The sequence below is a fragment of the Chiloscyllium punctatum genome, chromosome 11, assembly GCF_047496795.1.
Source record: "Chiloscyllium punctatum isolate Juve2018m chromosome 11, sChiPun1.3, whole genome shotgun sequence".
Lineage (NCBI taxonomy): Eukaryota > Metazoa > Chordata > Chondrichthyes > Orectolobiformes > Hemiscylliidae > Chiloscyllium > Chiloscyllium punctatum.
The window spans coordinates 32,432,503-32,446,435 of record NC_092749.1 but is presented as its reverse complement, the minus strand read 5'-3'; the positions used below and the strand labels follow the sequence as shown (position 1 = coordinate 32,446,435).

The 13,933-nt window shown below is 39.2% G+C and overlaps 1 protein-coding gene across 1 annotated transcript in view; it reads left to right on the top strand.

Moving 5' to 3' along the window:
• LOC140482872 (CAP-Gly domain-containing linker protein 4-like) overlaps window positions 1-13,311 on the top strand; it is a 276,546-nt gene extending 263,235 nt beyond the window's left edge. Inside the window, exon 16 of the mRNA XM_072580592.1 lies at window positions 8,116-13,311. Within this exon, the coding sequence (XP_072436693.1) occupies window positions 8,116-8,434 (319 nt within the window). The 3' untranslated portion in view covers window positions 8,435-13,311. The remainder of the gene's footprint in view (window positions 1-8,115) is intronic.
• Window positions 13,312-13,933: the final 622 nt, after the last annotated feature.

The following is a 13,933-nucleotide window of genomic DNA, read 5'->3' as shown; positions in this document are numbered from 1 at the left end:
ATTTTCCAAAACAGCATACCTGTTTGAGATGGGGATAGCCACAGGAGACTCCTGCACTACCCGCCTACCCCTCCTACCTTGCCTGGAGTTAACCCTGACTGTATCTGCAGCTTTTTTCCCTTCTTATAACTGTCATCCATCACACCCCATAGCTCTCGTAAATTCCTCCTTGCCTCTAACTGCCACTCCAACCGATCCGTGCGATCTGATAGGATTCACAACCAAAGACACTTTCTGCAGAAATAATCATCAGTAACATGGAAAATCTCCCTAAGCTCCCACATCCAACAGGAAGAGCTTATCACTCTACTAAAGGCCATCTTTGCTCCTTCACAATCTACAGACTCAGAAAATAGCACGGTATTATTGCTCTAAAAAAAAGTGCTCCTGGCTAACTTAGTACTTATAGTTTATATTTTGAAAATTTAATCAAGAGACAGATCTCAATAAAACATATAATCAAGAAAGAACCCACCCTACTCACTACTGTAGACTTACAACAAGGTTACATGTAAAAGCTATGCACTTATCTGTTCCTGTGCTGTGAGTTCTCCTATACAGGTTCCTCCAAGGTCAGCTGTGAATTTTACTTTTTTAAATTTTCCTAGCTGCACTCCGATGTGCAGAGATACATGACCTCAAATAGCGAAGGCAGTAATATACATGTGGAACTGCACAATCCAAAGTTGTTACAGTACCAACTGTTAGCAAAAATAATAGTAAAAATTGTACCAAAAATTAATTGGAGTCATTTATGAAGCAATAAATGTGGACTATTCTACTAAAGCTCATTCTCGACCTCATTTACTTTACAACACTGCCAGTAAACTTTAAAACTGCCATTTGTAAAAACCCCACAACGTGACTATTAAATTGTCATCTCAACCTGCATTATTTTAACAATTTCAGGATCCTTTAATAAGTATAATTAAAAAGTACAACTGTTCATAATGCCTTAGTTCCCTGACATTTTACTTTTTTTGGTGTGCCTCTGAAACCAAAAAAGACAGGAAGCAACATGAAGCTAGTTATAGGGTACATTTAATAATATATTTTACTGGAACTATCTAATGCAAACCCTGCTAGTAGAAAGAATGACATTTGAGAAATGAACTTGAAACCTGGAAACCTTGGCTGCAAAATTGGGTTCATTCCACCCATACTGCTCAACACCCCAGCATAGCTAGTGCCAAATATCATTTTGGTGATTTTTGTAATTACTTTGATATTAGGAATGTGTGCCAGAGATTTGTAGAATAGAAAGATTGTGGTGTCAGCATGTATTGCAACTTTGTTCCCAACTTTGCCGGTTTTTCTCTTCACTAGCACTTGATGGCCAAGGTGGATAATTTCAGAATACAGCAAAAAGGTTGAGTATCAACCTGCAAAACCTTCTGCCAATGACAGGTGATAAGAACAGAAGTGATTCCTGCTGAACCATGTGATGTAAAGAAATTTGAACCTGGACCATCACTATCAGTCTGCAGGCTACAATTTGCATGTCAAAGTTATGTTGTACTCCTTGAGAGGCTGGTTGCCTTGGGTGGCTGGTGTAGATTAGACTGAAGTGCAGCATGTTCCACCTGCAGTGATTTTGGGACATCATTGGCCTCCCTGTGTTAGTATCATGGCGCTGTGTATTTGTTCTGATTTTGGGCATAGAACTTGAGAAGAAGATTTATAGAAAGTCCACAGCACAGAACGAGACTTGTTGGCACACTGAGCCTGTGTTTATCATCAGGATATAAATTTAGGTACCCTCCCATTCCCCTACTCTTTTTCTGTAGTCCTGCAAAGCTTTCCTAGTCAGGTGCTTATTTAATTCCCTTTTGAAGGCATTGTTTTGACATCAAGGGTTCTGGTCAGATCATTTTCTCAGAATCCAGGATGCTATAATTGTACTCATCTTTGGGGTACAGAGTAAGAGGGAGCTGGAGCAGATATGGGGAGGAGGATTATGGGGAGAAAGCCTCTCAGCAGAAGATCTTATCTGCCTAGGACCTTCCAGGAACGTTGCTTTTACTTTCTCCTCAGCCAGGAGCACTATGCACATGACCTGTACTTTCTGAAAACGTTGCTGTCAAAACTCTGCCATTCCTTGTATCCAAATCTACAATCTCAGAGTAGGACAAGAATGGTGCAACCAATAGCTCAACAATAGTCCTGACTTTCATCCATCCAAGCTGGAGCAGAGTTCACCATCCATCCTGCATAAAGGATGTGACAGATAGGTACTCGTTGTGCTCTCTCTGACTTGTGAAGCAGGTGAAACATGTACATGGCTTTGTCACAGTGGAAATCCCCAGGGTAAGATCAATTGCACAGAAGTAGTTTTGCAGGCACTTCATCTAACTGCTTACAAAAGTTACCAGTTGCTGAATGTGCAATAATGTACAACCAGGCTCAGCAGATTATGCGGTTGAATGCTTGCCATCCTGATAGCAATCATGTTACTTTTATTCTACATCCAAGCTGTTGTTCCTTCAGGATTTTGATCAGCACATCAAAATAGAGTCCTTCTGAACTTAATATTGTGTTCAACATTTGTAGCGCTTGAGATCATGTTCTTACCTTAAACCCCATGCCAGGCCTTGTTATCACAGACCTGCTGAATTTTCCAGCAATTTCTGTTTTTGCTTTTGTTTCAAAACAGAGGGTGTCTGTTGGGTTACCATGGCTACATGCCTAATAAAAGCAAAGTACTGCAAATGCTGGAGATCGGAAATACAACAGAAAGTGCTGGAGAAACTCAAAAGAAAAGGTGGAATGTATTGAAATTAGAGTACACTGGCAATGAAATGAGTTTCATACCACCAGCAAGATGGAAACCTTTGATTATATAGGGTTGCCTGAAATGTTTTCCATTCCTAACTGAATGGAGTTCAGACTGCAAAATTCAACAGAGTTTCTGAGGAAACACAAAAGATGAAATAGCAAATGAGCAGTATACATCAGTTGAGCTCATTGGTGAATTCTCAACTGATTGTAGTTGAGACTCGAAAACAGCTTGATGAAATCAATGACAGACTAGCTGCTAATTCAAGCAGAACATTTTTGTTCTTACCGCTTCTCAGGAAGAATCATCAGTGGCAGAGATTATACCAAGCAAAAAAAAGTCCTTCAAGTAACACAGCTGAAGAAGTGAACGCGTTAGTTTTACCAATAATCCATAACTGTGGTTGAATTAAAACAACCAACTTAATGAACAAGTTGAAGAGTCTACACACTTCAACAACTCTTCAATGCAGATTTGTCAGTAGTTTGAGAATACAAATCTGTTCATACAGATTATCTGTTCATGCAGGTGGCACAGTGGCTCAGTGGTTAACACTGCTGCCTCACAGCACCAGTGACCTGGGTTCGATTCCAGCCTCAGTTTTTTGTGTGGAGTTTGCACATTCTCCCTGTGTCTGCTGGGGTTTCTCTGGGTGCTCCGGTTTCCTCCCACAGTCCAAAGATGTGCAGGTTAGGTAAATTCATCACGATAAATTGCCCATACTGTTAGGTGCATTAGTTAGGGGTAACTATAAGGTAGGAGAATGGGTCTGGATGGGTTACTCTTCAGAGGGTTGGTGTGGACTTGTTGGACCAAAGGGCCTGTTTCCATACTGTAGGGAATTGAATATAATCTAAGTATTAATGATTTAATGTGCACAATTCTGTGACACCCATCACTGAGATATGATGACCATTTAATCATGGATTTAGAACATTATCAACATCAGTTTAGAACACAATTAATTTGCCCAGAGATTCAGGATACTGGCAAAAGGAAACTGCCTTATTTAGAAATACAGGATGATGCAAGGAAGAAGCTGCTCTGTTCACAGTTCCAGGATACTACTTCAGGAGGTCAGGTGTCCTCTGTGAAGGAAATTCCTAAGAATAAAGCCCCTCCCACTCATCCAATGGAATAATCGCTTGTTTCAACAGGAAGACTTTCCTAGTGAAAGAAAACCCAGAAGTAGAAGGTCCTCCAGTTTAAATGCACTTACAGAACTCACGCTATCAAGAACCGAATCAAGATTAACAGTTTCCAGTTCAGACAGCAACTAATTTTCCAAGTCCAAAGAGAGCATGTTCTAGAGAATAGCAAAAGCCCTAGACAAACTAATTTGTGGTCAGAGGCTTGTATTATGTGAATAATGGGGAACAAACTGGTTGTGAGCTGTTGTACAGGGTATCCCCAATTTACAAACAACTGCCTTATAAACATTCATACTCATGAACATGGTCCCATACAGGGTGTAAGTTTAAAGACGTGACACACAAACACTTCCTTTACTTATGAACAACTACTCCAGGTTGTCCTGCATTATGCTTCAACTTGCATATAAACTGACTTGCAAATGGGTTCCATTCCAGTACCCATTTGCAACCTGGGGACTGCCTGCATAAGGTTAACAGTTTGAAAGGGTTCATACAGAGAACTGTATTAAGCACTGTCCAAAATGTTGATGTGACATACAGTTAGGCAGAGGAACAGGTTTGGAGCTCAAAAGATTAAGACCTAACATTGGGGTCTTCCTCAGTCTCAATTACAATGTCTATCATACTTGTTCAACTTTATCTTTTTTGCTATTGTACAATAAACTACATCTTATTTAATACAAGAACCACTTCTGATTAGACAACTAGATGGGTTTTCTCTACCACACCAAACCAACCAGACTGGGTATATCCCTACCAGAAAAGGGGATGGTGTCAGCAGATCTATCAGCTGGATCATGCACTATGATCAGCTTTTGCGGGGATTTAACTTCGAACATTAACCTTGCATGACCTTAAGACTCTGCTAAGGCATGCTGCCATTCAGCATTGAGCTGACATCTGGCTTCATGCTGTTAACATTTAAGTGAGCATTCAGCATGAAATGCTAGCTGCATTGCTATTTTCACATACGGCTTCATTGCTTGTGGTGATTCTAAGACCAGTTTTGCAGTCCCAATTTATGCCCCCTTGATTTTGAGCTGGGCTAGTTGGATTAATAGAGATTTTAACTTTCAATTAAAAGGTTTTGAGAAAGAAATGTCAATGTGTGATGCATGGTGCATAATTTATGTAGAGAGTCACAGAGTCCTATAGCACGGAAACAGAACCTTCGGCTCAACCAGTCCATGCTGAACATAATCCCAAACTAAACAAGGTCCACTTGCTTGCTCCTGGCTCATATCCTTCAAAACCTTTTCCATTCATGTACTTATCCAAATGTCTTTTAAACATGGTAATTATACCCACATCCACCAGTTCCTTAGGACATTAATTCCACACATGATAATTGCCCCATATGTATTTTTAAATTCTTTCTCCTCTCACCTAGGATATGTACCCCTTGGTAATGAAATTACCCATCCTGGATAAAAGACAACTATCAATCACTCAATCTACACCCCGAATTATTTTATAAACTTCTATAAGGCTGCCTCTCAACCTCCTATGCTCCAGTGAAAAAAGTCCCAACCTATTCAGCCTCTTTTTATAACTCAAACCTTCCATACCTGGCAACATCCTTGTAAATCTCTTTTGAGCCCTCTGCAGCTTAATAATATCCTTCCTATAACTGGGCGACTAGAACTGGACACAGTATTCCAGAAAAGGCCTCACCAATGCCCCACACAACAGAACTTGACTTCCCAAGTCCTATACTCAAAGGACCGAGCAATGAGTACAAGTATGCCAAATGCCTTTTTAATCACCCTGTCTATTTGTGACGCAAACTTCAAAGAATTATGAAACTAAACTCCTAGGTCCCTTCGTTCTACAACACTACCCAGGGCCCTAGCATTAAATGTATAAGCCCTACCCTTGTTTGTTGTACCAAAATACAATACCTCACATTTATCCATTTTGAGCTCCATCTGTCGTTTTTCAGCACATTGATCCATTTGATCAAGATCTCTTTGTAATCTTAGAAAACCATCTTCATGATCTACTTCACTAATCCACCAATTTTGGTGTTGTCTGCAAACTTACTAACCATGACTTCTGTGTGATTTTTAACTCAAGTTGTTTAATATATCATTACAACACCATGATACTGTAACCCTTCTGCTATAAATTCTGTATCCGTATGGTCATGTTCCGTAACTATCTAATGAAGAGGTAGCATCTCAAGCCAGTGCTTCCAAATAAACCTGTTGGACTATAACCTATAACTTTGTCCACCCCAGTCCAAAGCTGGCACCTCCAAATCATTCTATATTCTCATCCAAATCATTTATATAAATGACAAACAAAAGAGGACCCAGAACTGATTGCCTTGGAACACCACTGGTGACAGGCCTCCAGTCTGAAAAGCAACCCTTCACCACCACTCTGTCTCCTATTGTTAAGCCAAATATGTATCTAATTGGCAACCTCACTCTCAATCTCATGTGACCTAACTTTACTAATTAGTCTACCGTCTGGAACCTTGTTGAAGGCTTTATTAAAGTCCAAGTAAACAATCTCTCCTGCTGTAACCTCATCAATCATTTTGGTAACTCCCTCAAAAACCTCAATCAGGTTTGTGAGACATTATTTTCCTTGCACAAAACCTTGCTGACTATCCCTAATCAATATGTATGAATATAATTTATTTTAGAGTTTTTGGAGTTTAAACTACTGACATTTAAGTTTGGTCTGTGTCTCTGAGGGATTTTAATGATTAACTTGTAAGTATTTCTGTATTCATTGTGACTTCTTTTAAACAACAGTATGAAAGAGATTATTCTTGTATGCTAATGGGAATTTGTTAAATTTGAGACGTTTTACAAGTGAACAAAATAAGCAGCATGGTGTATTAGACTTTAGTTAAAATGTTTGAAATTGCTTTTTTTTTGGTTTAATGAAAACACCTGGAGATTGAAAAAAGCCCATTTGGTTGCAGTTTTGCAGAAGTCTTAGCCAAAACTAGGTGTATAAAACAATTGCTCCTCACGAAAGGAGACAGTTTAGAACTACTATGAAATAGGTTACCTAACTGTAAGAAATTTAGTTTGAAATATCCAGACCAGAAATGATTGGCTAAAAGCTGGAAGTGTTATCTGAAGCTGAGAAAGTCTAAGCTCAGCTCTATGAAGACTCAAAGAACAGACTGTCAGATTCTGAAGACTGAGAATTGAAATCACAGTTGAAGTAAGTCCTATAGATGTGATAGAGAAGGGAATTCTGTCTGGTGCAAGTACTATAAAGGAGTACTGTTGGGTTTAATGGAATATATTTTAACCATCATTTTCAAAATCTTTAAACATTAAGTTAAATAGTTTGGTTTCTTCTATTGTTTTCTTCACTTCCTTTGTGTAATAAACTTCAGTTTTATTGTTAAAACAAATGTTTGCTTGTGTTTCAGTGAAAGATCACCCCATTAAAAACAAATAATACATAAAAAACACAAATGTGATCCATCAAACCAGTATCAGTGTGAAAATGTAAGGTAAAATACAGTTTGAGTTCACAAGTCTCCCCAAAGTACTTCCCTCATCCTGATCATGCTGTACAGAAAGGCGGACTCCAAGTTGTCTCCCAGGAGGAGAGATTCACCTCACTAGATTTACCATATTGCAGAGTTGTTGGTTGTGTTGCAGCATTTATAACTGCCTAAAGTAATTCTTTAACCCATTCTGCAAGCCAAACCTGGAGGAACTTGGAGAAAAGAAATGAGATATTTTTCTTCAAAACCTTTTAATGAATTTTTGTTGGTCATCAAATTTGCTTCAACCTGAAGATGTTTGTATTATAGACAAATAAATTGAGTACAACCAAAAGCAATTAATCATTAAAATTTTAAATAGTTTTAAAAGTATTTTTTTTAGAACATAGAACAGTACAGTACAGCACAGGCCCTTCAGCCCTTGATGTTGCGCTGACATTTTATCTTTTTATTTTTATTTTCCAGCAGATTTGGTTGAACTTAAATGAAATAGAGTCAGTGTGTGCATAGGCAGGAACTTCCTTCAATTATTATACCTTACAATTTATATTGTAAGGGTGTGATTTTGTATGAATCAAAACAGCTAGAAATCTGAGAAATAAATAAGAAAACTCTGGAAATGTGGATTAATTAATGGCTAAAATCTTTTGGGTACAGATATTTTATTAGAATTTTCTTCTCTCAATAATATTTCTTGTTTCCAGGCCAAAAAATGCAGTCTTGCGACGAAGCTGGAGCAGCACAAGTACAACTGAAGGAAGCGTAAAGTTACAGGAAGGCTCACAGGTACTACTGAGCAGTTCAAGTGAGATGGCAACCATTAAATACATTGGACCTACTGACTTTGCACCTGGCATATGGCTTGGACTAGAACTGCGCTCACCAAAAGGCAAAAATGATGGTTCTGTGGGGGAGAAACGTTATTTTAGTTGCAAACCACATTATGGAGTTTTGGTACGGCCAAGCCGTGTCACATACCGAGGGATTAATGGCACCAAACTAGTGGATGACATTTGTGGATAAAAGATTTGTTTGCAGTAAGGTTAGGGGAAACTTAATCATACAGAATTTAACATATGCACGTAAGCTATGAATTTCGCCCATGGTGACATCCAAATACGTGCATACATGTAATTGTGGACGTAAATCACATGTGTAACTACAATATGCAGGAGTCACCTTAATATCTTACATTTTTCCATCAAAACAGATTTTCAGACACCGTATGAAACAAAGTGATTTTTGTTTTTTTTTTAATTGTTAATATTTAGTGTTTTAGAATCTTTTCTGTTTCCTTTAATGTGGCATTGAAGCCTTGAAAAAGCTGAACTCCATTACACAGTGGCAACATAAACAAGGCTGTCATCTCTTCATCATTTGAGATGAATCTCACACAGTTTATTCTAAAAAAGTTATATACAATTTCATAAGTTGAAATAGGTTTTCAATCCGTCCCACTCATTTTGATCGTAAATTTCACTTATATTTCCTTGAAGGTGACTGCTCTGTAGGAAGACATTTTCAAGTATTATACTGCAATTGAGTGTTTATAAGTACCAGGAAAGACTGATAAAAGGGGGGATTTTTTCCGTACAAAATAGAGGACTGAGGGTTGGCCTAATAAGGATCTTTGAAGTTACTCAATTATTATATAGGGTAGACATGGAGAAGACATTGCCACCTTTGGGGGAATTGAGAGTGGGTGCTGGAAAAGCACAGCAGGTCAGACAGCATCCAAGGAGTAGGTGAATCGACGTTTCGGGCATAAGCCCTTCCAGATGCTGCCTGACCTGCTGTGCTTTTCCAGCACCACACTCTCAACTCTGACCTCCAGCATCTGCAGTCCTCACTTTCAGCTTTGGGGGAGCTCAAAACTAGCAGATCGTAAATATAAAATAGCCATAAGTTCGTTCAGGGGTTCAGATTTTTAAAAAACTTCTTTATTCAAAGAGAATTTTAAAAAATGAAGCTTACCACTGCATGAAGTTGTTGAGGTAACTCAAAGATGCATTTGAGGGACAGGTAATTAAGTACATGAGGGAGCAATAAATAGAAAGATATATTGATATGAAGCAGAGTGACATGAATCCAGTATTGACTACACAGGGCAAATGGCCTGTTTTGTGCTTTGCTTCCTGTGTAAATTTACACATTTATAATAATAGGTTTTGGTACTGGAAATAATATTGATCATTCAGCCCCTCAAGCATGCTTCTATGAGATCATAGCTCATCTGTACCTCAATTCCATTGACCAGCTTTGTTTCACATCTCTTGATTCCCATAGCAATGAAAAAGCTGTCAATATTTTTAAGTGACCCTTACTTTAGGGAGCAGTTCTACGTTTCTGCAAACCTTCATTTAAGCAGATGCTTCCTGATCTCACTGCTAAATGGTGCAGTTCTAATTATATGATGATATCTCTTTGTTGTGGATTCCCCTATCTAATTAAATAATAAGATAGATTTAATATTCCTCCCTGCCTCATTTCAAAATGGAAGTGTACATTAAATCCAGTGGGTGACCTCCCTGCCACTTACTCACCTGATTCTATACCTGCCAGGAATTCACCAGAGGCAGGATTGATGTCAGGTGGCCTGGCAGCTCGTGAGCCAATTGAGGCCCTTGAAAGGGCCATTACTTCAAGGGTATTATCCCATTACCCCAGGGATTAACCATATGATGGAGGAGGCCCATATCAATTGGTAGCTAGCACATTTCCCTTCATGGGCAGATGGTTAGCCGGGATGTCCTTCTTTAATGGCCACAAGATCTCTTTGGAGGATTCCCTGCACAATGTCATGTCCACTTCAGGTTCACCTTTCCCCATGGTCTCTTGAATTCAGCTCCCAACACCTTCTCTCAAGGAAAGTCCTCTCCTTGGCACCAGAAGTTCCAATTCATTGTCGTATGTTTCCAGAAGCCCTGAGTCCAGGACTGACTGTAGCGACAATGGTGCTACCATCATTTGAGAGATGATTGGTTATTAATTGGCTGTTAAATCCTGCAGAGCAACAGTTCTCCCTATGACTTTCTTTGCTGATGAGGCTGGGACTATGGCACCTCATATAATTCAGCCCAGTTTTTCTGAGCCTACACTGTTGAATTGTAAAGACTCTAGATTGCCTATGAAAATTCAATCACAGGAACCCATGGTATCCAAGGCAAGTTGGCAAACTGGATCCAAAATTGACTTACAAATAGGAGGCAGAGGTAGAGGGTTATTTTTGTAATTGGAAGCCTGTGACTGGCTGTGTAACACAGGATTGTTGCTGGGATCCTTATTGTTTGTTGTGTGCATTAATGACTTGGATGTGAATGCAGAAAGTATTATTAGTAAGTTTGCAGACGACAAGAAAATTAGAGGTGTTGTTGGTAGGGATCAGATTTATCTCAGGCTATAGTCTGATACTGATCAGCTGGTAAATTGGGCAGAAAAGTGATAGGTGGAATTTAATCCCGATAAGTGTGAGGTAATGCATTTTGGGAGGTCCAATAAGGGAAGATAGACACAATGAATGGTAGGCCCCTAGGAAGTACTGAGGAAGAAAGGGACCTTGGTGTGAAAGTTCATAGATCCCTGAAGGTGTCAGGACAGGTAAACTGGGTGGTGAAGAAAGCATACAGGCTGCTTGCCTTCATTAACTAAAGTGTAGAATATAGGAGCAAGGAAAACATGTTAAAACTTTACAAAACATTGGTTAGGGCACAAATGGAATATTGTGTGCAGTTCTGGTTGCCACACTATCAGAAGGACACAATTGCACAGCTATGAAGAGAGACTAGATAGATTGGGTTTATTTTCGTTGGAGCAGAGGAGGCTGAGGGAGAGTCTGCTGAGATATTCAAAATTATGAGAGGCATAGACAGAGTTAATCATGGAAATCTCTTCCCCAGGACAGATGTGTCTAAGGCTTGAGGGCATAAGTTTAAGGTGAGGAACAAATGTCTTAGAGGAGATCTGAGAGAGATCACAGAGTGCTTCATATAGAGAACAGTGAAGGCAGATAGTTTCACAATATTAAAGACGCATCTGGATGAGTACTTAAAATACCGGGGCATTGTAGGCTATGGACCAAGTGCAGATAAAATGGATTAATGTAGTTTGGTGTTTGGTGGTTGGAAGAGACAAGGAGGGCCGCAGGGCCTGTTTCTATGTTGTGTGACTCTATGACTGTATGAGGAATTGAGTATAGAAGCAAAGAGGTTCTCCTGCAGCTGTGCAGGGCCCTGGTGAGACCGCACCTGGAATATTGTGTGCAGTTTTGGTCTCCAAATTTGAAGAAAAACATTCTGGCTATTGAGGGAGTGCAGTGTAGGTTCACGAGGTCAATTCCTGGAATGGCGGGGCTATCTTATGTTGAAAGATTGGAGTGATTGGGCTTGTATACCCTTGAGTTTAGAAGGCTGAGAGGGGATCTGATTGAGACGTATAAGATTATTAAAGGATTGGACACACTGGAGGCAGGAAGCATGTTTCCACTGATGGGAGAGTCCTGAACCAGAGGACACAGTTTAAAAATAAGGAGTCAGCCATTTAGAACAGAGTTGAGGATAAACTTCTTCACCCAGAGAATGGTGGGTGTGTGGAATGCTCTGCCCCAGAAGGCTGTGGAGGCCAAGTCTCTGGATACTTTCAAGAAAGAGTTGGGGATACCCTCTTAAGGATAGTGGGTTATGGGGATAAGGCAGGAACAGGATACTGATTGAGGATGATCAGCCATGATCATAATGAATGGTGGTGCTGGCTCGAAGGGCAGAATGGCCTACTCCTGCATCTATTGTCTATTGACTCAATCCAAGATAGTAAAAGTTAAACAAAGGGAACCAGTCCTCATAATTTAACTATTTAATGTATGATACGAATGTGGTGAATCTATTGTGTTTTATGATCGAAGTATAAATTACATTAAAAATGGAAAAGCTTTTCCATCTTTAATGTTTGATAGGGAGAAACTGTGAAAGGGTCGAGTAAGAGAGGCCACAGATTTAAAGCGATTAGCAAAAGACACCAAGGTACTATGAGAAAAAAATGTTTTATGCAGCAATGTAGTTTAAGGTCTGGAATGCACTGCCCAAGATTGTTCTGGAGGTAGATTCAGCTGAAGCATCCAGAAAGGAATTAGAATGTCATCTGAAATGGAAGAAATTGCAGGCTTCCAGGGAGAAGTCAGGAAAATGGAACTAAGTGAGCTTTTCGCCCAAGAGCTGGTGAGGCTTGATGGCTGCCTTTTCTGAGACTCTTAACATTGTGTGCCTAAGATACATGAATAAATGTATACCACGAATACAAGGTTAAATCAATTGAGGTTTAAATTTGAAAACAAAGGAAAACCAAAGTCACCAAGGGCTGCTCACCCATTAGAGTGAGCCAACAGGTGGTGGTTTAACTTGAGGGCCATCACAGACAAGGGGAGGAGTTGAGAAGAGAGTGCTTGGTATCCTTCACCATTGAATCCACATTGTGGGCACCACTCTATGTTACAGATCGGTTGTCCGGCTGCCTGAGCTAGCCAACCCCCATAATGGAAAGAAAAATATTCATGTGTACTTAGTGTTTCTCATAGCCTAAATGACTTATCATCATTTTTACTAATTTATGTAATTTTACATCCACATTAGGTTTGACCAATTCAAATTTGGAGGATACTTTGGACATAATCTAACATGAACTAAATAGTTGCATTTTGAATCATTATTTGTGTGGAATTTTTATGTTGTGCTCACATTGGAAACTCCAGGCATATGTAGCTCACATAAAAATGAATAAGGTCAGAATGAAAAATAGTGAAAGGTTTTACAATGCTGATGATATGAATCATGATTTGGAGATGCCGGTGTTGGACTGGGGTGTACAAAGTAAAAAAATACACAACACCAGGTTATAATCCAACAGGTTTAATTGGAAGCACACTAGCTTTCGGAGCGACGCTCCTTCATCAGGTGACTATCACCAGATGAAGGAGCACCACTCCGAAAGCTAGTCCGCTTCCAATTAAACCTATTGGACTATAACCTGGTGTTGTGTGATTTTTAACTTTTGATGATATGAATGAATATGATTAGTAATTATTCACAAACATACACATAATCGACATAATCCATTCCACTTTGGTGAAGATAACATTCTTGATTTTACCTTATTCTAAAAGACAACAGTACTAGCTTTACATGAAACATATTTGTACAATAGATTAATACATTTTTGTATTTGATAACTAATTATGTGAAAGTGCCATTGACCATAATGTATGTGAAAGTATTATAAAGCACAAACAAAATGTTTTTTTTATGATTAGGTTTGACAAGATACATTTTGTTCCTTAAGCACTTTCAATCATTTGGTGAATATGAATACACATAAAACTTTTCTTCCTTTCTTACTGCTGACTTACAGCTATGCTATCCTTTCAAAACTAGTGCATTTATATGGCCTTTTCAAGGTCAACTAGGTATGGGCAATAAATGCTGGCCCAGCCAGCGAAGTCCACATTCCCATAAGTGAATAACAAAAAGGCAAATC